This window comes from Lissotriton vulgaris, chromosome 4_1 (assembly GCF_964263255.1).
Source record: "Lissotriton vulgaris chromosome 4_1, aLisVul1.2, whole genome shotgun sequence".
Lineage (NCBI taxonomy): Eukaryota > Metazoa > Chordata > Amphibia > Caudata > Salamandridae > Lissotriton > Lissotriton vulgaris.
The window spans coordinates 74,850,349-74,872,950 of NC_141691.1; the positions used below are offsets into that span (position 1 = coordinate 74,850,349).

General features: G+C 45.4%; 1 protein-coding gene across 1 annotated transcript in view; it reads left to right on the forward strand.

Moving 5' to 3' along the window:
- Positions 1-22,602, forward strand: part of LOC147718398 (C-type Lectin CRL-like) — a 42,569-nt gene that overhangs the window by 14,432 nt on the left and 5,535 nt on the right. The window contains exons 3-4 of the mRNA XM_086918337.1: positions 7,006-7,137; positions 20,555-20,660. Coding sequence (XP_086774463.1) covers positions 7,006-7,137; positions 20,555-20,660 — 238 coding nt within the window. The remainder of the gene's footprint in view (positions 1-7,005; positions 7,138-20,554; positions 20,661-22,602) is intronic.

Sequence of the window (22,602 nt, forward strand, 5' to 3'; positions counted from 1 at the left end):
CATCCAACTTCTCTTTTGGCAACGGGTGGCTGACGATATGAGTTTCATCTGTCTCTCTTCCGATGGGAAGGCCTTGCACTCCTGAGTATTGAGTATCGCTCCCAAGAACTTCACCGTACTTGCAGGCTGAAGAACTGACTTTTCCTTGTTGAGTTGTAAACCCAGATGAATAAAGAGGTTCAAGCACGTGTCCACTGCCTTCGATGCCTCTTGCAAGCTTGGGGCCTTCAGCAGCCAGTCGTCTAAGTACGGGAATACTTCCAGTGACTGTCTTCTCAGAAATGCCGCTACCGGTGCCAGCACCTTTGTGAATATCCGAGGAGCGGACTTTAATCCAAATGGGAGCACCATGAACTGGAAGTGACTCTTGCCTACTGTAAAGCGAAGGAAACGTCTGTGAGCTGGATGGATCGGGATATGAAAATAGGCATCTTCCAGGTCTAATGTTGCCATGTAGTCGCCTGGGTTCAAGAGGCGCAATATGTCCTGGAGTGAAATCATCCGAAACGATAGTTTCGTGAGATAGGTGTTGAGCTCCCTCAAGTCCAGGATAGGACGCCACTTTTGTTTTGTTTTTCGGATCAGAAAAAATCTGGAATAGAAACCTTCTCCCCTTTGTGATAGGGGAACACGCTGGATCGCCCCTTTTTGAAGCATTTGTTGAGCTTCCTCTTGAAGAAGGTTCAGATGGTTGGAAGTAGCGGCGTGGGGAGCTCTTGTAGGTGGAAAGTCCTGGAATTCTAGAGTATGCCCATTTCGGATGATATTTAATACCCACTGATCCGATGTAATCTCTTCCCCGCTGCTCAGATGTTGTGATATCCTGCCGCCCACTGGAGATCCCAGAAGCGAAGGAACAGTTGGCAGAGTCGGGAGGCCGCTATTGACGCTTGCCAGCGTCCTTGCCCTGACGCCCCTGTCGTCCACGAGCGTTCTGGCGAGAGAAAGACTGGGATTGCGACTGCCTCTGATAGTATTGATTGCCGTACTGGGGCCTGTAAGACTGCGACTGCTGTGAATATCGCTGTTGCTGATAACCTCCTCTAGGTGAAGAGAAACCTCTTCCTCGTGCTCCACGGAACGGTGTCTTTCTATATTGCAGGTTCCCCAGAGCCCTTGCTGTCTCTGTGTCCTTCTTTATACCCTGTAGGGTATCGTCGACATGTTTCCCAAACAACATGTCCCCGTCGAAGGGCAAATCCAAAATCCTATTCTGGACCTCTGGCCGGAAGTATGTAGCTCTCAGCCATCCTTGTCGCCGAAGAACCGCTGCACTGCCTAGGGCACGGAAAGAGATGGTGGCGATGTCCATCGCGCAGTCAATCATTTCCGAAGAGGAACGTTGTCCCTCTTCCAGAAGTTTCTGTGCTTCCGCTTTCTGGTCATCCGCTAGCAGATTCACATAGTGTGCCACATCACTCCACATCTGGCGGTCGTACCTTGCTAGGATCGCCAAGGCATTCGCCGCTCTGACCAGCAAGCTAGCCATCGACGAAAAACGCTTCCCAGCGTTGTCCAACCTTCTACCCTCCTTATCCGGCGGAGTCGTGAGGGTGGCCGAAGGATTCCGCGATTTCTTCTGTGCCGCCTGCGATATGACCGAGTCAGGTCTAGGTTGTCCAATCAAACAGGCGGGACTGTCATCTGGAGCTTTATATTTTTTCTCCAAGCGCGGAAGAGTTGGAATGACCGTCGCTGGGGTCTGCATCACTTTCTTCCCTTCCTCCCATATGTGCTCCACAATGGGAATCGAGCGCACGGCCTTACGGTATGCCTCTTTGAAATCGTATAAAAAACAATCTGTAGATGTTGTCGGCATCGCTAACTTAAAGCGCGCTGTGGCTCTTTCCATCAGGCTGAAGAAACCTCCTACATCAGCCGGAGGCGAATCGACCGGGTCTGGCACTGGTGAAGCCGGATCCGGAGCAATATATTGGTTCCATTCACTCTCTTGATCTTGGTTTTGCCCCGTTTCATCTTCATCCGAGGTATCCACTTGGACTTGCGGAGGATATGCCCTCTCATGTTCTTCCTGTGCAGGCCGCACTGACTGTGCTGCCACCACCTGCGGTTGAACCTGTGCTTGACCTTCCACAGGTTGCGACCCCTTCTTGCTCCTATACTCCTCCAGCATAGCCCTCAAGTCTGTCAAAAGACTTATAGGCATCGATACCATCCCCTGCTGTGGTTGGGTATCTTGGTATGCAACCTGTCTCTCTGGCCGCTGTTCCTTTTGATAATAATATTCCTCATCCAAATCCGAATCATGGTATTTCAGATTCAATTGTGATGGACTGTAAGCGTCCCCATACATCTCATTTTCCTCTTCTGAGTAGTCATCTTCATCCAACAAAAGGGGTGGAGGTAATGATGGTACCTTCCTTGGAGAAGTCATATCTGGGGTTATCCTCCTCCTTCTGCTGTTTTCTGGCGCTCCTGTCGTCAACGGCGTTGAAAACAAATCCACCGTTTCTATATTCTGAATCGTCGTCGACGGGAACGTCGACGAGAGTCCCTTCACCGTCGACGGCATCGTCGACGGAACCATCATCGTCGTCGGGTCCACCGTCGACGGGATCGTCGACGGAACTGTCATCGTCGACGGGTCCATCGTCGACGGGCTCGTCGACGGAGCTGTCGTCGTCGACGGGCTCGTCGTCCTCGTCGACGGGATCGTCGTCATCGAGATTGCCACCGTCGACGGAATAGTCATCGTCGACGGGATGGTCTTCGTCGACGTGGTGGTAACCGTCGACGTGGTCATCGTCGACGACGCCGTCGTCGATCCAGTCTTCGTCGTCGGAATCGACATCGAGGTCCTCGTCGACGCTCTCGTCGTCGTCCTCGTCGTCGCTGGATGGCTCGTCGACGACTGAGGAGACAAAATCACCTCAGATGATTTAGAGTCCTTCTTGACCCCTGTAGAAGCCTCTACAGTCGGTTTTTTGACGGACTTGGCTACCTTAACCTGGTGGAAAGGCCCAGCCGAGCTCTCATCCAGTTTAGCCTTCTGCACCTGCAGTGCCTGCCTTTCCCTCTCCTTTACACTCACGTGAGGAGATTCGATAGGCCCTGGCTTGCCAGACCTATCAGAGGTCACACGCACAGCCTTTAAGGGGGGTTCAGTTGAAGTGTCCACAGACGATCCGCCCCTCTTCAATGAAGTTTTTGAAGATGTTGATCTGGCATCTTCCTCATCACCAGACACTACTTCCTCCCTCCTTTCCAACTTCCTGAGCCACAGAAGCAGCCGTCCTTCACGATCACGGAGGGTTTTAACAGACATTCTCCTGCATATACTACACTTATCGACCTTATGGTCTGGGTATAGACAGTAAATACAGTCTTGATGTTGATCCTCTGTATAAAGTCGTTTTTTGCCACAAGTGGCACAAGACCTGAAAAGGCTCTTCTTTTCCTTATCAGCCATGACAAAGCTGAAAGAAATCCTTAAAGAAAACTGTTTAAACAGTACCTCAAGTTGAAGTTAGAGCAGAGCTCTAAGGAGACTCCCTGTCACCAACGAAGCGGTAGAAAATCTGAGGCTCTGAGCTTTCTCAGGAAGGTTCTACAGGGTGAGGCTGATCTGATTGGTTGCTAAGGGGACTTTGGGTCTTTTTACATAATGACAGCTATAGGCTGCAAAAGATAATGAGGCCTAGGCCTAATTTTTTACCTTTTTTACACCTATTAGGGTGTATGTACCTATAGATATATATATATATATATATATTATTACCGAGGCTCCCATTCCGACGACGGGGAATGATACAAGCAATGGGAATCTATGAAAGTTCCAATACTGGAGTAAACTGGGATGTGGTGGCCCATCACAACCATGGCCCAAGTGCCTCAGCACCTGCTGCACCAATGGCACTTTAAAAAAATCCCCAATAACTTCCTATCTTCCTCAAGACATCTCTCAAAGAAAGCTTTCTTTGCCATTTGTTAACTAAAAAATGATCCCCCATTTAGAGCCCCTTCCTCTGGGCCATCGCTTCGATGCTATCCAAGGATCTCAATACTTTACTCCTTCTTCTTGGCCATTTCTCAGAGGTCTGATGGGTCTGAAGAATCAGAACTCTGCATCTGAAGGCGACCCTGCTGCCTCCTCCCTGCAACCCCCTCGACACAACTTGAAGGACATCTGCATGTAAACAGAGGTCGAAGTGGACAGGTTCTAGGGGGAGCCACATGGCCATGCTTTTTTTAATTTTACAAAAGCAGTTCCCACATTTTCCATTAAAAAAGAACCATTCCTATAGAGTGTAGAGATAACCCACATGGCTTCTGGGACTGCAGCGAAGAGGCCACATTCTATCAGGTGTTATGGAGTTGTCATAATATAGTACCATTCTGGAGAAAAGTCACACGACATTTACAAAACGCAATTGGTAAAGGAATCCATTTAACATCTACGGTCAGACTTCTCAATATATGGGACGACACAGATCTCACTACGACAGAACAACAATTGGCCACATTGGGGTTCACAATGGCCAAACGACATATCGCGATGCGCTGGGGGCAAGCGATGCACCGACCTCGAAGGGATGGGCAAAAGAAATGGATAAATGTATGATTGCTGAAAAGGAAATGTTTAAAAACAGAGTGTGTCCCAAAAAATGGGATAAAAAGTGGGGTAAGTGGAATCTATATAGAGGAGAGATCTGCATCTCCCCATCAATCGAAATGGCGGGAAAAGACAGTGATGAGGGCGACCAAACCTGATACAATGCACCCCAGAAGCCACATCAGAAATGTGTTTCTTGTACTAATTGTATAAAATGCTGTCTATTGCAAAATACTTTGATGCCCTGTTTTATTTGTTATGAAAACCAATAATAAAAAAAAACATTCCTGAACAATAATTGAGACCCTTGAGGTGCTTCCACGAATAAGTGAAGGGAGGGCAGGGTTGGGGTGGAGAGGGGTTTTCCTGTGCTGTGAAGCTCAGGGAGGGTCAGAGAGCTAAGGGAGTGACAGCGAGCTAAGGAAGAAACAGGCCTTCTCACCAGAGTGCCTGCTACCTGAAAGAAATGTAAATGTGAGCAATGTTTTAACTGTCAAATGTAAAGGCTACTTAGGAGCCAGTATAGGCCTTAATTTTTGGAGTGCCTCGAAGCTTCACTGTATCTTTCTGATATGTAATGTCAGGGTGTTATAAGCTGAATTCTAGAAAATATACTCTTAATAGACAAAATAAAAAAGTTTGCACTAGGTCCAGTTTACCGATTACTAAATGATATATGTTAAAAAACGTGTTTTATCTTAAAACACCATATCAGTTTGCAATCTTATTCTATGTATAACACAATTTCAAAATCACGACTTGCATATTCACAGTGCTTTCAGTTCCAGGCTGGGACCTCGTAGCATTATAAATACACAAGTCACAATTCTCCACATCTGTGGAGGTCCCATTAACCAAATTAAATTTCATAACGTAAAAGAAAATATTTCCATCCGATTATCCACTGGTGGCAGTCTCAAAAATGTGTCTAAAAAGGAACAAACTACTCTATAAGTGACTTGTTTTCACTTTCAGTTATTTGCATATAAAATAATGCAGATACCTGAACGGAAAACGAAATGCATTTTAACCTAATTGGATGGAAATATTTTCTTTTACATTATGAAATTTTACATATATATTTTTAAGCACTACAAGCACTGCTTGTGAATGAAGATAGTCTGGAAATGCGCCCTAGGGCAGATCCTACATTCCCAGTGAATCTCGACAGTATTTTATGTGCCAGCAAAAAGGATTTTATAGATAGAGGTGCAAATTATATGGCAATGCCTTCTTCAATTGCCACCCTAAGCAATGAGACATCATATTATGGCATCTAAAGGGTGGTCCAATGCTCCTCTTAAGAGTCTCTAACAGACTCCAGCAGGAAGTAGACCGATCTCCATTGCAAAGTTGCTCAGAAACTCAGCTCAGCAAACAGAATCCTAGCCTAAAGGGCGGCCTAGCCACAGGTGATGAAGGGAACCAGTCCCTAGGCTTAAGGGCTTGCACTTCAAGTGAAAGAGCTTTGCCGTTGATGTCCAGAAACGCAGAGGACCGAGCATCGAGGAAAGCTCTTTTGGAGCTAGAACCATCAGGGAGTCCTCATCAGATGTAGACAAATTCTCCTCATTGGAGGTTGATCTGGGGAGAGGGGATTTAAGGGGTATTTAGGGTTTGGTGGATGTCCCGGCTGCTCTACTGAGAGTGCATATCGGTCAACGTAATGCAAAATAGTACAGTTGAGCCACACATTGTAAAGTATGACTCTTCCAGATATGAAGAAAGCCGAAACTGTCGGGTTTATTAAAAAGAGCACAGGAGCAAGGTAGGGCGCAGCCTACACAGGACTTAATTCCCAGCAACTGTCCTGCTGGCTCTGTACAAGAATGCAAACTACAATGGAACCAAGTTGAATCAAAACATTCTACAACATGACAAGAAATTAATTTAAAGCAACATGATACACATCCCGCTGGTCTATAGTGTGATCTTTTTTAGCCAAGTGTGGGGCTCATCTAAAAATGTCTTGTAAAATACTGGCAGGAGACTGCTTTGAGAAGACCTTTTAGCATTAGATGTGCAGCCCTTTAAACGCCTCCTCCCTCCCAAGCTTCCAACTGAATCCAAATGCAGGCAGACAGGGCCTCACTCTCCTTCTGGGAAGCCTTGCCTCTCTCTGCCCGCATTGAAGGATGAAGCAGCAGCTGAAAAGGACCAGAGCCTCTAAGAGTGCTGCTCTGGCCTCTGAGTGCAAATGACACGTAGGATGGCGCACTGTGCGTCTCTGCGTCAGCACGGTGCGCTCCCGCAAACAGGGGCCCTGTCATCCAGCCATGATGGAGAAGGGATCCTGTGAGTTGTTTGAAAGAAGTGTTTTAGATCGGTCGAACATAAGGCCCCATGCAGGTGTATTGTTTCATATTCTATAGATCTGACTACCCAATGTGCCACGTGGTGTGCTAACATCTTATTCCCCCTTTCTTTGCCAGTTGTACTGCAGGAGGCGCGTCAGCGGTGGTCGCCTGGCCTCCATACACTCCCACAGGGACAACCAATTACTTTCAACGTTGTTCCCCTGCGGGGTCCCACGTGCCTGGGTGGGAGGAATCCACTTACAACAGGTACGTTTCACCTCACACCTGTACTACTGTCGGAGCAACTGTGGTGGTGGTGGTGGGGGGAAGGGGAGGGGGGGGGGGTGAGCGGGGGGGAGGGGGGGATGAGGCGTTCTTGAACTTTTGAGATTGGTTGAAACCTGTGCAGTAAGCTTGCATACTGTGATGCGAGTGCTTTAAGTCAACACTTAAATCAGAAACATTTTTGTTTGTCCATTAACTATGCAAGTGCTGTTGAAGGTAATACTGGTGGAAATATATATTGCATTTAGAACAAAAGATGTAACTTTTGTTCTAACAGTACGCCTGTAAATTCTACATTCTGTAAAGAACACATGCGTATAGCTAGGAAATGACAAATTCTATGATTTACGTTTTTTATTGTCCTTTTGTGCAATGAAAATTCAATATTTCTCCATTCTCCCGCTAATTGTCTGACCCTCCACTTCTTGTCTGACCCTCCACTTCCTTACAGCCTCTTGTGAATTTCCAAATGATAGATGCATTTCACTCTCTATTCAAAGTCCATAAAGTGCAAAAATGTCTTAAAAACTTTAAGTGCATTGTGGAACTCAAGGAATACTTAAGAAGTCAGAATTTATGGGTGTTCGGAAACAGTGCATTGAATGTCTCTGATGTTTCTCATCACACCCTTACCTTTTACCTTCATCAAATCCTAGAACTTCGTAGCCTAGCATCAGGTACACCCGCAAGCTAATGAGCGCAAGCAGTCACATTAACAAGACCCCGCAAAGTTGCAAAAGCTGCCAGTTTCCCAACAGCACAATACGGGTGACTATTTTTTGTTTAATGTGCTATTTACCCAGCCACTGGCTAAATAATATCGGTTTGGCCAGCGACAGTGCACATAGCATAAAAATTCCACTATTTGCCCGGCCGTGGTCAAATGGTAGAGACTGTGCACTGTTTAGCTAGAGGCTGTGCAAATAGCAGAAAAACTTCCCTATTTACCCGGCCTCAGGCTAAATAGTATAGATGCTGCACTGTTCGGCTGGCAGCCTTGCAAATAAAAAGGAGCTTCACTATTTACCTGCCAACTTGCTAAATAGCAGCGGTTTTGTACTATTTGGCCAGCAGTCAAGCAAACAAAAACCTTAACTCATTTACCCGGTTTCTTGCTAAATAGTAGACAGTGTGCTCAACCTGGCCAGTCGCCATCCAGGTAGCAGAGGAACTTCACTATTTAGCCAGCTGAAGCCTAAACAGCATAATTTTGTTTTATTACGCCTTATGCAGATTTCAACAGGTACCTACACCAGGTGGAACTTCAAACAAGGAGTGAACACAACTGGCGTCCATATCTTTGTGAAAATTAGGGTCCTTAAGCATTACTTTTATATTTACTAATCCTGAGCAATGAACTCTGCTTCGAAGTTGCGGAGATTTGGTAACTACGTATTTCATTGAAAACACAATGGAATTACCTTCTGTACCCACAACCCTTTGGTAAATCAACTTTACATTTCCATGCTACAAAGCATGAAACCAATTCAAAAAAGTGAGCTTTGAAAAACATCAGTAAATGAGAGAGGTGATGATTTTGGGGTCCCCCCTAACCTAGGGGGAGGGAAAGCAGATGCCTTGAACACAAAGAGCATATCAAGCTTAGTGATTGTGGTGGCCCCATCCTCCTAGGACCACCCCAAGCAAATTTATGGGCAAAAATACAATTCCAACCATAGCCCCAGCAAGGCATTATGGGGCGAGATTCTAGAGTTTAGTGAATATTATAGTATTAGCTAGCAGCTGAGCCCGAGAGCCTGCCCCTTGAGGAATGTTTTGATATTGGATACTATAATATGCACTGCACCCTAGAATATTGACCCACAATGCTTTGCAGGGCCTTTGGTTGGGATTGTATTTTTTGCCCATCACTTTGCTTGGGGTGGTCCTAGAAGGATTGGACCACCACCAATCGTTCAGCATGATGTGCTCTTTGTGTTCAAGGCATCTGCTTGGTTCTCTCCCTAGGTTAGTGAGGACATCAAAATCATCACCTCTCTCACTGCTTGCTGTATTTTCATTTTCACTTTTGCGAGATGATTAAAGGCATTTTAGCACATAATAACAGAGTTACTTGTCTTTTACCAAGGGTATGTGAGGTTTCTGTTTTATTAATTGTGGTGAGACAGAATGGAGTTGCCGAATCCACGGAGTTTTTGATAAATTCTGCAGAATTCTGTGTATTAGTACTCCGCCAACCCTTACAAAAAGTGTCCACAAATTCCACACATTAATTTTGTAAATGGAATACTTTTTTGCAAACTGACCTATGTACTGTTCGGTCAGTCCAAAAAATACTGACTGTGACCTGCCTCCATAATATTTACAAGTCAGGTGCCAATTTGCAACCCTCTGTGATTGGTTGTAATCACAGAGATGGTGGCTTGCAAGGTTCAGCGTATCATCATCTCTGTGACTGCAATCCAAAATGGAAAACATTCTTTTTTTTCAAAGCAGCTGATTTTCTTAAAGAAACCAGTAATGGTTTGATTTTTTTTTTCGGTATTGGATAACTTCCCCCCTGAGGCTGAAAAAATGATTTCCAAAAGAAAAGGGTCCTAAAGGGACCTCTTTCACTTTGCAGATTAGCTACCACATAAACTCAGGGGTTGTTAGCTCGTAAATGGTTTGCAACAGTAATTGCAGTCACAAACTATCAAAAACGTCCTTTCAGAATTGGAAAAGACGGGCGAAAATCCCTTTCACCAACCCTTCTATTTGCAATTTAGAATCAATTGCAAAAGTCCTTTCACTAGTCGAAATAATTGTTAACTCATAAAAAGGATTTTGTGCCTAATGATAAGCATTTTTGTGGTTAGAAACCGTATGATTTTGCTACATGAGGCCCTAAGTTCTAAAACTGGCTTAGATGCAGGCACTAACTCATAGGTCTATAGGTTGCAAATATTTGATTGTTTCTAAGTTATTTTCACAGAAATTGCACAGAATGCCACTTTTGTAGCCCATAGGCCAAGACATTGCGACTCAAGAGGCCCTTTGTGGATCTGTCTTGTGCCACACAAATTCTCCTACTCATTTAGGTTTACCTGCAGAAGTGACTAATTAGAATACAGAGGCGATTATTGATAAAGATGATGAAAACCTTTGCAAGACTAGTTAAAGCTATTTAGCTTTCTATAGCTATGTATTCACTCTTACTCACAAAGCTATGGGAATGCACCAGGGCCAGATATAGGTCTAGTAAAGGTTCCATCTTATCAGAATATCTCTTTTTCTGCATCAAACCAGTGTATTCTCGAATTATTCATTCTGGTTCAGTTCAATTAAACAAATCAGAAAAAACAACTGAAAACAATGTATTGTAAAAGCAAAATCCAGAAATGGAAATGTCGTTTGCTCCTTGCGAAGCGACCAGAATAGTATAATTGAGAGGTTTCATTTCAATCTCATGACAGAACAAAGAAAAACTACGGGCCTCATTTAGAGTTTTGAGGATGGAGTTAACTCTCTCAGGATAGTAGAGGACACTACCTTTGCCATCCAGAGGGACCTCTGCCTGTCAAATTTAGATTTGTCATCAGGTCTTGAGGAAAACACTCCAGATTGACAGGAACCGCTGTCATGTCCGTTCCTGTCTATGCACAAAACGTATGCAGGACAGAACTGTCAGACATGATGGCTGGGTAGCAAACTTTTCAAACATGTTTTGTTTTTTAAAAAAAATACTAAACGCAGGAGTTTGTTTTTGAAAAACAAAAATGCTAATGGTCCCACACACTGGGAGATTTCCCCCAGTGTTCCAGGGTCATCATTTTTTTCCCTGTCCCTCACAGCCAGGTTTTACTCTAAATACGGTAGACAGTACAAAGGGCTTCCTTCGACGGCCCCTACTGTGTCGGGCCAAAAGAGGAACTCTTCTGTCGAGGAGCCACAAGCAAAGGAATGGGGCTATAATTATTTGACCTGAATATTATTGGAATATCAATTGATTTCCCAGTAAATCAGAAAAAGACATATAGGCATAAAAGACACAGAACAACAAACTCCCAGATTTGTATTCATTTACATTATTACAAATATTGTAAGAAATAAGACAGGGATCAAATATGCACTTTGTTACCTCAATTCCTGCGGCCTACAAATCGTTTATTTTACAGTTCAACCTTAAAACTCATTTTCCAGACAGGGGATGTGGATCCACTTTTGAGGTTTCAGAACTGATTTGGGGTGATTCTCTTTCAAATATCATTTTCTGACTGCAGTTCAGACACAGCCTAGTTGGTATGTGATGGCTCACCCAGCAATTGCAGAACAAGTGCAATAGCGCTGGCTCCAAGCAGAAGTATCCCAAACAAGGACACAATGATGCATGAGATCTCAGCACCTGGCTGGCATCATCGTTCCTGAGCAGTCATCATACGCAGGCAAAAGGGCAGCCCTACGTAGAAAATTTGACACATTTACTTATCCCTTAATCCTAACATCTATCCTATGTTGTCACTCAGGAAGAGCTCATCAACAGCCCCTTGCTGCAAAAGATCCTTTCCAAAATTTTGTTGGGTAGTCTTTTCTCAGTTCTCCCTCACTTCAGTTCGGGGTCTCCACCCTTGACCTACAGGGATGCAATCAATACATGCCCTATATGTAATGAAGCTGTATCTGCTCTCTATCATGTAAAGCAAAATGCATCACACTGGTCCATGCACTTAGACTTTCATCACAAAAAGGTTCTTACTACTACGCACTTGTTCCATACCCACCCCACATACACACACACATGGAATCTGGGGGTCACCCAAAATCCATTTTTAGGCCATCTAAGACGATCTATGTGGAGCATCCATCACCGCACACTTCTGCTCATCAGAACCTTTTTTACTCTGAGCTCCCCTTTGCTGGTTAACAGAGCCCTTTGACCCCTTTGTGAAAGGCAGCGAGTCTTCTAAGAAACCCAATGCTGCCCGGCGCAGGCTTCCACCTCTAATTCACCTTGGGTTCATTACCAAAATAAGGAGGCAAGCGCTGGAAACTGGAAGACAAGAAAAAGGTTTATTTCTCTTGAGGAGACCACGTCAACTGCAGACACCAGGATGTATGAGGGAGGTGTTCTGCCAGCAACTCCTTTGGCTCTTCCTTTTATACAAGTTTGACACAATGCATTTGTTTCATCAACATGGTTACACAAGCTTGGAGTCCCCGCCCCGGGCAGGTTGTCACACAAGCCCAACAGTAATTCTCCTCCCACCCAGGTCAGACAGACAATCTTATCTTGCAGCTGGACCTTGCTTCAGGGTCTAAAACATGTGAGACGAGCCAGATCTAAGAGTTTGTTCTGTTGATAAAAACAAGTCCCATTGTTGGCAAAAACAAGTCTTGCTGTTTGCAGTGCAATACACCATGTTTGCAAGAGTCTGTTTGGTATTTGGAACCTGTTTGTGTAAGAGTGTCCAAAGGTTTGCCTGTAAACAGAGATGAGAGGAAAAACGAGTTTGTGGCAGCAAGTGGTGTTGAGGTTTGTCGTGGCTATAGAGTTTATAGCCCCCAGAACACATACCAAGTCGGTCAGAGGGATTCTAGTAAGGGCAGGGTGAAACAAAGGTGACCAACAGAGTACAAAATGGCTGCGGTAGATACAAATGACTGCAGCTTATGAGCACATAGAAATTTCCACCAGACAAGATGGCGTAGGTAATGTTCACGGTTGTCATTTTGCTTTTAACACCTTTGTTAACCATTTTTCCTGACATCAACCATTTACATTTCTCAAACACTTTCTGACATCATTCACAGACCACACTCATTTTCACCTATCCACCTTTAAACTCCTCCACCAAGTTTCAGTCCCTATGCCCTCAGACTACTGTGCCAGTACCAGCTTATGGTATCACTCAGAAGTAAGAGCGTAACAGTCCCTGCTTTTTACTCATATTGCAGCTTCGAATTTGTTAGCAAATACTTACCAGATCTATATGTGGGCTGAAGAGGTGGGATTTCTCAGGGTTGGCAGCATAAGAAACATGAATTAGAACTATTTACAAAAGGGATATCCTAATGCATGTGTCCTAGACTAACATAGGTGTCCTCCTGCCCTCTGTCTTCTTTCTTCTGTTCCAGGTCCTTCTGTGCCTTTAGGTGCTGGTCTTCCTCCTACTCCTGTTCTAAGTCCTACTTTTCTGGGCTATTTTGGTTCTCCTGATCCTGGCTCTGGTTTAAATAGTTCAGGTCACCCTGGTACTGGTTTCCTGAATCTGTTATCTGGTTTGTAGTCTTTCCTGACCCTGGTCTTCCTGGACCTGCTCCTGGATTATCCATGCATTAGCCCTTCCTGGACCTCCCGATAATGTTATTATTGATCCTCACCCTGACCCTGCTGGTCTGCTGTGTCCATATCTACCTAGACCTATTATCCTGGTTCTCCTGAGACTGGCACGCCTAGTCTTCTTGGTTTGGGTCATCCTAATTCTACTTGCCCTGGTCCTTGTGGTCCACCTGGTACTGCTCCCGCTGATCCTGGTCCTCTTTATTAGATTCCATTGGGCTGGGCCTGGTCATTTTGGTCCAGATCCGGTCCCATTGGTCCTCATGGCTCTGGTTGTCCTAGTTCCTCTGATCCTTGTCAGCCTAGTCCTAATACCCTAGTACCTAGTCTTCCTGCTTCACTTTGGAACTTCAGATCCTGCTTCCCTTGGTTGTGACCTCTCTGGTCCCCCTGTACCTGTTCCGGTTTATTCTGAGCCTTCTAGGCCACCTAATCCTTCCCCATCTGGTCCCTGAACTTAATTACCTTAGTCCACCTGATCCTGATTAGTTCTCTGAGTCCTCCTCCAACATGTCATGCAACTCATGGACCTGGTCCTCCTGCTCGTTGTCATCCTGGAGTAACTTGTCCACTTTGCCATGATTTTCCTTGTTCAGGTCATTCTGTTCTTAGCCACCCTCCTAGGTCATCATGGCACCTGTCATCTTGGCTTTCCTCGTCGCGGTCCTCCCTTTCCTCCTCGTTCTGGTCCTGATGGTCCTTTTGTTTCTGCCCCTCCTTGTTTGGGTCTTTGTATGTCTCTTGGTCCTGGTCCTTCTGGCCATCCTGATCCTTTCATTCAGGCCTCCTTCTCCTAGCTCTTGCTTTTCTTTCTCTTGACCCTCGTCCATTTGACCTGGTTCTTCTGATCCTTCACACCCTGCTCATCTGATTCCTAGTACATCGGTTCCTGGTCCTGCTGGTCCTCTCACTCTACCTGACCTTTTGTGTCCTGGCCTTCTTAGGCCTTGCCCTCTTAGCCCTTGTCTTCCTGGTCTGGATCATCCTTGTCCTCATGGTCCTCACTAAATCCAATGGTCTGGACCCTCTTGGTCTTGGTTCTCTTTGCTTGTGTCCCTCAGAGCCTTGTCATTTGGTTGGTGATCCTCCTGGACATCCAGGTCTAGTCCCCTTAGTCTTCCTGACACTGACTGTTCTGGTCCTACTTATCTTCCTCCTCCCGGTCCTGCTATCCACAGGTCCTGGTCTTTCTGCTTCATTTAGTACTCTGGTCCCTGTTCCTATGATCATGATCCCTCTGGCACTCCTAGGCTAGTTTCTGGCCATCTTGGTGCTGGTCCTTCGAATCCTCCTGGCTCTGGGCCGCCTGGTACTCTTGGTACAGATTACCCTCATTTTCTTTGACTATTCCAACCACCTGGTCCTATTTGCCTCAATCTGGCCTTTCTGGAACTGGTCCTGATCCTTCTGGCCCTGTCTTCCTGCTCATTGACCTTATGCTTCTATACAATCATCTCCTTTATCTGGTTCTCCTGGGCCTGGCCATCATGTTGCTTATCTTTCTGGCCATCCTGTTCCTATCCCTGTGGCCAGGCCCTTCGGGCTGTGATCATCCTGTTCCTGATCACCTTTGCCCTGGTCCTCTTGATCCTGATATTCAAGATCCTCATCCTCTTTGCCCTGATCTTCCCGGCCCCCCTAGTCTTTGTTTCCTGGTCCTCTTAGAATGCTTTCCTTCTGGCTCTGGTAGTAGTCCTGTGGTAGCCCTAGCTGCCTGCACTATGGCAACACACTCTACGTAGTAATTACCGCACACCTCCTGAAGAGACTTCAGACTATAGAGAACTCAGTAGCCAGGCTCCTACTTGAGCTAAATAGACAAACCCACATCAACCCTCTCCTCAAGAAACTCCACAAGAGATGTCAATTAAAGATGCTGACCCGGGCCTACAAATCCCTGCACAATCAGGACCAGCATACATCAAGCACAGCATGAGTTTCCACCAGCCCTCCAGACACCTGGCACTTCGCCTACTTCTCCCTCGCTCACACCCTTGCATCCACTGAAGCTATTTCTCCTACCTCGCAGCTAAGTCCTTGAACACCTTCCCCCTTCACCTCATCCTCCCTTAAGGATTTCAGAAAGGGACTCAAGAACTAGTTATTCAACTAATTCCTCCTGAACAGCACAGCTTGCAGCGCCTAGATACCCTTGCGGGTGAATAGAAGTGCTTTATAAATCCTGTTTGTTTGATTGATTGATTGGTTTCTTGTGTTCCTCTACTCACCTACCTGCCATTCCTGGCTTATAAAAGCCTTTCTCAAGATTATGTGTCTGTTGGTCATGATCTCCTTAGTCCTGGCTCTTAAGATTTGGTTTATCCTGGGCTAGTTCTTATGGACCTGGTTCACCCACCATCCTAGCCTTGGTCTCTCTAGTTCTGGTTTTCTTGGTACTTCTTGTCCTATTGTGCGTGTTATCAGAAACCTTGCCTTTTAGCCCTTCCTGGCTCCCCAGCCTTGGCCCACCTGGCTCTGAATCTTTCTGGTCCTCTTGGCCCTGGTCACCTTGACCTGGTTCTTTTCACCCTGACCCTCCTACGTCTGAAACTGCAGGTCCATGCCCTTCTGGCCTCTTGTGTTCTGACTCTTAGTCTTTCTTGTTTGGGTTGTCCTGGTCCTCCTTTTTTGTGTCATTTTAGTCATACTAGTACTGCGCCATTGACCCTGGGCTCTTGATCCAGGTTCTCCTTATTTGGGTCGTTCTGACCCTTGTCACTGTGGTCCTGGTCCTCTTGGCCACCACTGTCCAATTCCCCTTACTCTGCCACACTCTGTAATCTAAACCGTGGTCCCCTAGGTCCTAATCTTCATGTCCAATTAGCCCTGTTTCCAGTCCTCCTGGTCATGATCGTTTTAGCTCACCTAGTACTATTTGCTCTGGTGTTCTGGGAGCCCTTGCTACTGATCTTCTTGGTCTTTCTTGTCCCTGTCCTGCTTATCTTGAATTACTGGTACTACTGGTCATTGCCCTCCAGGTCCTGATCTCTGTAGTCTTCTTCAATATGGTCCTGTTCCTCCTAGCCCTAGTCCCCCTGCACATTGCCCTCATGGTTCTGCATGGAAGCCTTAGAAGTCTTTGTCTCTGTGTTTACTGGTCTGTCTGGTCATCAGCCCATGTACTCCTGCACTTAGGGCTATATTTATGACTTTAGTGATACAGGGCAGTGCAGCAAGTCAGCTTGCTGCTCTGCCTGGTGTCACAAGGAAAGGGCAGGAATGCTCCATATGTATCCAATATGGCGCTTTCCTGTCCTTTTCCCTTGCGCTGGTGCCACTTTGGGAGGATAGTTTTTGTGCAAGAAGGGGTACCTTCCGGCACTAAAACAATACTGAGAAGATTTTTACTCTTTCTCTGCGTGCTGCAGAATGCAGCACGCAGAGAAAGAGGAAAAAAACAAGGAGAAATAAAGGTATTTCTCCTCATTATGCCTCCCCGTATCCATGTGGCACATTCCCAGATTTACAATGTCTTATAAGTCTGGGAATATGTAAAAAACCATGGGAGCAGCGTGGGAACCCCCATGCAGCGCCTACCCAGGGCACACTAACACAACACAGTGATTTGTGCTGCCCTGCGTTACTCCATATTTCTTTGAGCCACTCAAAGCCACGCAAAGTGGGTTTGCGTGGCTTCAAATATATGACTTAGGGATTGCGTCGCTATTGCACCACACTGTGTGGTTCAAGAACAATGCAAATCAGGTCATAAATATGGCCCTTAGTCCTTTGTATCCTACGTCTCCTGTTTCACAGGTTCCCGGCCGTGGACCTTTTCACTCCCTTCACCCTAATTCTCATCCATCAGTTCTCCTGCTCCGCTGGTTCATATATTTCCCTGGATTGCCTTTTCCTAATCCTTCTGCTCCTTGTTATCCTGGTCCATCTAGTCCTGGTCTTAGTTCTGGTCTTCAACTATCAGATTTTTTGCAGCCACTGCTCTTAATGTCCCTAGCTCTACAAATGTCTCCCCGGTCCTCCTGGTTTGCCCGATCCACTTTATCCTTGTAAATCTTACCCTGGTCCCCTCTATTAAAGTCCTTCTGGGTCTGGACTTCTTCACCCCCTTTACACAGGTCCTCCTGGTTCCCATGTTGACGGTCACACTGGTTAATGTTGTCCTTGTCACCCTGATATAGGATCGCCCTCGAGTCTGACCCTCATGGACCTACTGATCCTGGCCCCTCTGGGCCTAGACTTCCTGGTCCTTTATATCATCCCTGATCAATCCGATATAGGGTCTCCAGGTCCTACTAGTTCAGGCCCTTTCCGATCATAGACTTTCTGGGACTGGTCCATTCGCGGCTGGCCCTTGACCCTCTTGTCTCGGATCCTTCTTTCTATTGGTCTCTTGGTACTGGTCCTCCTTGATCTGATCTCTGTGTGTCTTGGCCCTCTTTCTAATGGTCTCTTGGTACTGGTCCTCCTTGATCTGATCTCTGTGGTATTGGCCCACCTGTCTCTGGTCCTTCTTTCTATTGGTCTCTTGATACTAGTCCTTCTTAATCTGATCTCTGTGGTATTGGCCCACCTGTCTCTGATCCTTCTTTCTATTCTATTGGTCTCTTGGTACTGGTCCTCCTTGATCTGATCTCTGTGGTATTGGCCCTCCTGTCTCTGATCCTTCTTTCTATTCTATTGGTCTCTTGGTACTGGTCCTCCTTGATCTGATCTCTGTGGTATTGGCCCTCTTTCTATTGGTTTCTTGGTACTGGTCCTCTTTGATCTGTCTACCTAGGTCTGCTACTCCTGGCCTTGGTTGTCCGCGTCATCTGGTCCTGGTTGGGGACCAAGGCCCTCTTAGCCCTCTTTGTTGTTATGGTCCTTGGCCTTCTGTTCCTTCTACCCCTAGTGTTTCTGTTCCTTCGGGCCCTTGTCCACTGAGTCAAGATTCCCCTGTTCCATATCATCCTGACCCTCTTTAACCTTCTCACCCATGTCCTGATTCCCCCTGTCCTGTATGCCTGTGCCCTGTTCCTTATTGTCTATTTGTTCCTGGTCCCTTCTGGCATTGATAACACTGATTCCAATGGATTAGGTCTCCCTGAGCATGGTTTTTCTTGTCTTGTTCCTTGTGGCTGTCGTCATACTAGCCTTCCTCGTGATCCTCCTTCTGGCCCTTATTCTCCTACTTGTCATTATCCTGCTCCTACTGGTCCTACTCCTTCCTTCCCCAGTAGACCCCCTCCACAATGGCTTTATTCAGCTACACCCTCTAATCCTGTTACCCAGAGTCTTTTGTTTTTTAGCTTGAAGATTTTTTTTGCTGAGACAGAACTGTAAATTAAAGAAATGAGGGCTCAGTAGAGACAGGACCCTGCCCACTTAAAACACTGCTCAGCATGTTAAAAATCAAAACTACCATTCCCAAGATACATTGTGCAGCTGAGTAAAATATAAGTGCGACTGAAAGGGCCATGGGATCAATAAGAATCTATGCCTGAAACCCCTCTTATGGGAGAATACTATGAACACATTTATTCACAAGCAGCAGAGTGAACTCCTACTGTGAATAATCCAGATGCGTTACTTTCTTGTGTTCTGCTTTCACTTCCCCATTCCACTGAAACCCCATTACTCAATTAACCTCCTGCAAGTGCCCCACAGCACGTGTACCCAAGAAACATTGGCCTATTGTACATGCCCCTCCATCCGGGGTCCACCTACCACCTGTCTGCTGCATTCCCTATTTGCCGGTGCTTGTCAACTGCTGGTGTGTTGCCAGGTTTGAACATAAAAGCAGCCTAAAGCTAGCACAAGGCCTTCCATAAGAAGTCCAAAAAGTCCAGGCCTTAAAAATCACCAAAAGGAAGATCATGAACATTTACAAAAATGTATTATCATAAATGAATAAAACATATGAAACGTGTTTTAAACCCATACTCATTCATACCTTGAAGCTCCTGAAACAGAAGTGTAATTCCTGCATCTTATCTGAATATTAAAATAACAAGTTTTTATCCAAAACTGATTTTACAGTTTTTAATCTTAATAAAATAAGTACTCTCCTTTTTACAAACTATTGTACATCTGGATATGCACTTACATGCAAATGCCTCACAGATGTTGCATCCCCAGTACAAGATGGCCGCCATCCCGCCATTGCTTGTTGTCCCATTTTTCTTAATGGCCAGCTAAATCTGGCTCTCCTTTACACTATTTATCTGGCTAACCAGTCAATATGTACCTGCCCACTAATATCCCCTAGAAGACTACTGTTGCAGGCAGGCATGTATATTTGCAGCTCTACTAAATGGGTACAATTAAAATTCATGAATCAGGCTTATGGCTCAACTTTACAATTTGACCCTTATTGTCTGTGAGCTTTCACTTGGGCCAAGAACCGAACAAAAGTTACATTTGTGTGTGGATGCATCAATATGTTGAACGCTCAATTACAAAAGCCCACCCGTTTTCATGCACACAAAGGTTTATGAATATTTATCAATAAACACCTGTTCATGCACTTGTACTAGTGTGTCCCTGCATATGCATCTGGCTTATTTTGTGCAAAACCAAACGTGCATCAAAATAAAAGCATTTGTACTACTGCAAATATTTCTTAATACAGTCTATAGATTTTTAAATGTTTTTCAGCCTTCTAAGCCTCCAGTCAATATTCAGGGTATGTATAGCAAATAAAGCCACTTTTATTAGGTTGAAATTTTAAAATTAAAACAAGGCCACTGGTGTCAGTAAAATACTAACATTCCTTCAAAAGGAATCTCTTGATAATAAAATAGAGCCAGTGTAGTTATAGAGACAGATTCCAGGACTGGAAAACACCAGGTAGTGCAACAGACAAAATGTGTCTAAAAAATCTAATCATGGGTATAATGTTGCAGACCAACCACTAGGAGAGACCCAAAATAGACACTACTGGTGCCAGTTACATTAGGTTACTTTTCCAGTGGATAAATATATGTGGCAGAAGATGTTTTGAATGAAGAAATATTCCTGTCACATTTATCTTTCCTCTTGGTTACAATTAATCTGCAAATCACTGCAAGGCCTGGAACAATTTACCTCCAAACTATCTTCTTGCTGGTCTTTTCATTACATCCTTTCACTTGACCTCTGTGTGCCTCTTGTCTAAGCATCTTCTCTCTTTATCTATAGGGGAGATCCTTTATTTGGACCGATGGCACTGACTTCAACTATCAGAACTGGGCTCCTGGAGAACCCAACAACCAGCATGGAAAGGAATTCTGTATCGAGATGTACAGTAAGTAAACAGAGACACAAACCTTGTCATCAGTCGTTAGCTATTATAATTTGATTGAAAGAAAGAGTGATTAGGTGGTTTGACCCATTTCCAACTATGATGGAATCAGGAAAATAAAGTTCAGTGTCTTGAAGTGCGTCTTATCCCAGATACGCTACTGAGGAATTCGCTTGGCTAGATTTTCTGTACACTTGAGCATCTTGGCCCTCTTGTCTCTTTATTGGTCTCTTGGTACTGGTCCTCCTTGACCTGATCTCTGTGTGACTCGGCCCTCTTGTCTCTGATCCTTCTTTCTATTGGTCTCTTGGTACTAGTCCTCCTTGATCTGATCTCTGTGGTATTGGCCCTCCTGTCTCTGATACTTCTTTCTATTGGTCTCTTGGTACTGGTCCTCTTTGATCTGATCTCTGTGGTCTTGGCCCTCTTTCTATTGGTCTCTTGGTACTGGTCCTCCTTGACCCGATCTCTGTGTGTCTTGGCCCTCTTGTCTCTGATCCTTCTTTCTATTGGTCTCTTGGTACTGGTCCTCTTTGATCTGATCTCTGTGGTCTTGGCCCTCTTTCTATTGGTCTCTTGGTACCGGTCCTCCTTGATGTGATCTCTGTGTGTCTTGGCCCTCTTGTCTCTGATCCTTCTTTCTATTGGTCTCTTGGTATTGGTCCTCTTTGATCTGATCTCTGTGGTCTTGGCCCTCTTTCTATTGGTCTCTTGGTACTGGTCCTCCTTGATCTTATCTCTGTGTGTCTTGGCCCTCTTGTCTCTGATCCTTCTTTCTATTAGTCTATTGGTACTGGTCCTCCTTGGTCTGATCTGTGTGTGTCTTGGCCCACTTGTCTCTGATCCTTCTTTCTATTGGTCTCTTGGTACTGGTCTTCCTTGATCTGATCTCTGTGGTATTGGCCCTCCTGTCTCTGATCCTTCTTTCTATTCGTCTCTTGGTACTGGTCCTCCTTGATCCGATCTCTGTATGTCTTGGCCCTCTTGTCTCTGATCCTTCTTTCTATTGGTCTCTTGGTACTGGTCCTCCTTGATCCGATCTCTGTGTGTCTTGGCCCTCTTGACTCTGATCCTTCTTTCTATTGGTCTTTTGGTACTGGTCCTCTTTGATCCGATCTCTGTGGTATTGGCCCTCTTGTCTCTGATCCTTCTTTCTATTGGTCTCTTGGTACTGGTCCTCCTTGATCCGATCTGTGTGTGTCTTGGCCCTCTTGTCTCTGATCCTTCTTTCTATTGGTCTCTTGGTACTAGTCCTTCTTGATCTGATCTCTGTGGTATTGGCCCTCCTGTCTCTGATCCTTCTTTCTATTGGTCTCTTGGTACTGGTCCACCTTGATCTGATCTCTGTGGTATTGGCCCTCTTGTCTCTTATCCTTCTTTCTATTTGTCTCTTGGTACTGGTCCTCCTTGATCTGATCTCTGTGGTATTGGCCCTCCTGTCTCTGATCCTTCTTTCTATTGGTCTCTAGGTACTGGTCCACCTTGATCTGATCTCTGTGGTATTGGCCCTCTTGTCTCTTATCCTTCTTTCTATTTGTCTCTTGGTACTGGTCCTCCTTGATCTGATCTCTGTGGTATTGGCCCTCCTGTCTCTGATCCTTCTTTCTATTGGTCTCTAGGTACTGGTCCACCTTGATCTGATCTCTGTGGTATTGGCCCTCTTGTCTCTGAGCCTTCTTTCTATTGGTCTCTTGGTACTGGTCTTCCTTGATCTGATCTCTGTGGTATTGGCCCTCCTGTCTCTGATCCTTCTTTCTATTCGTCTCTTGGTACTGGTCCTCCTTGATCCGATCTCTGTATGTCTTGGCCCTCTTGTCTCTGATCCTTCTTTCTATTGGTCTCTTGGTACTGGTCCTCTTTGATCCGATCTCTGTGGTATTGGCCCTCCTGTCTCTGATCCTTCTTTCTATTGGTCTCTTGGTACTGGTCCTCCTTGATCGGATCT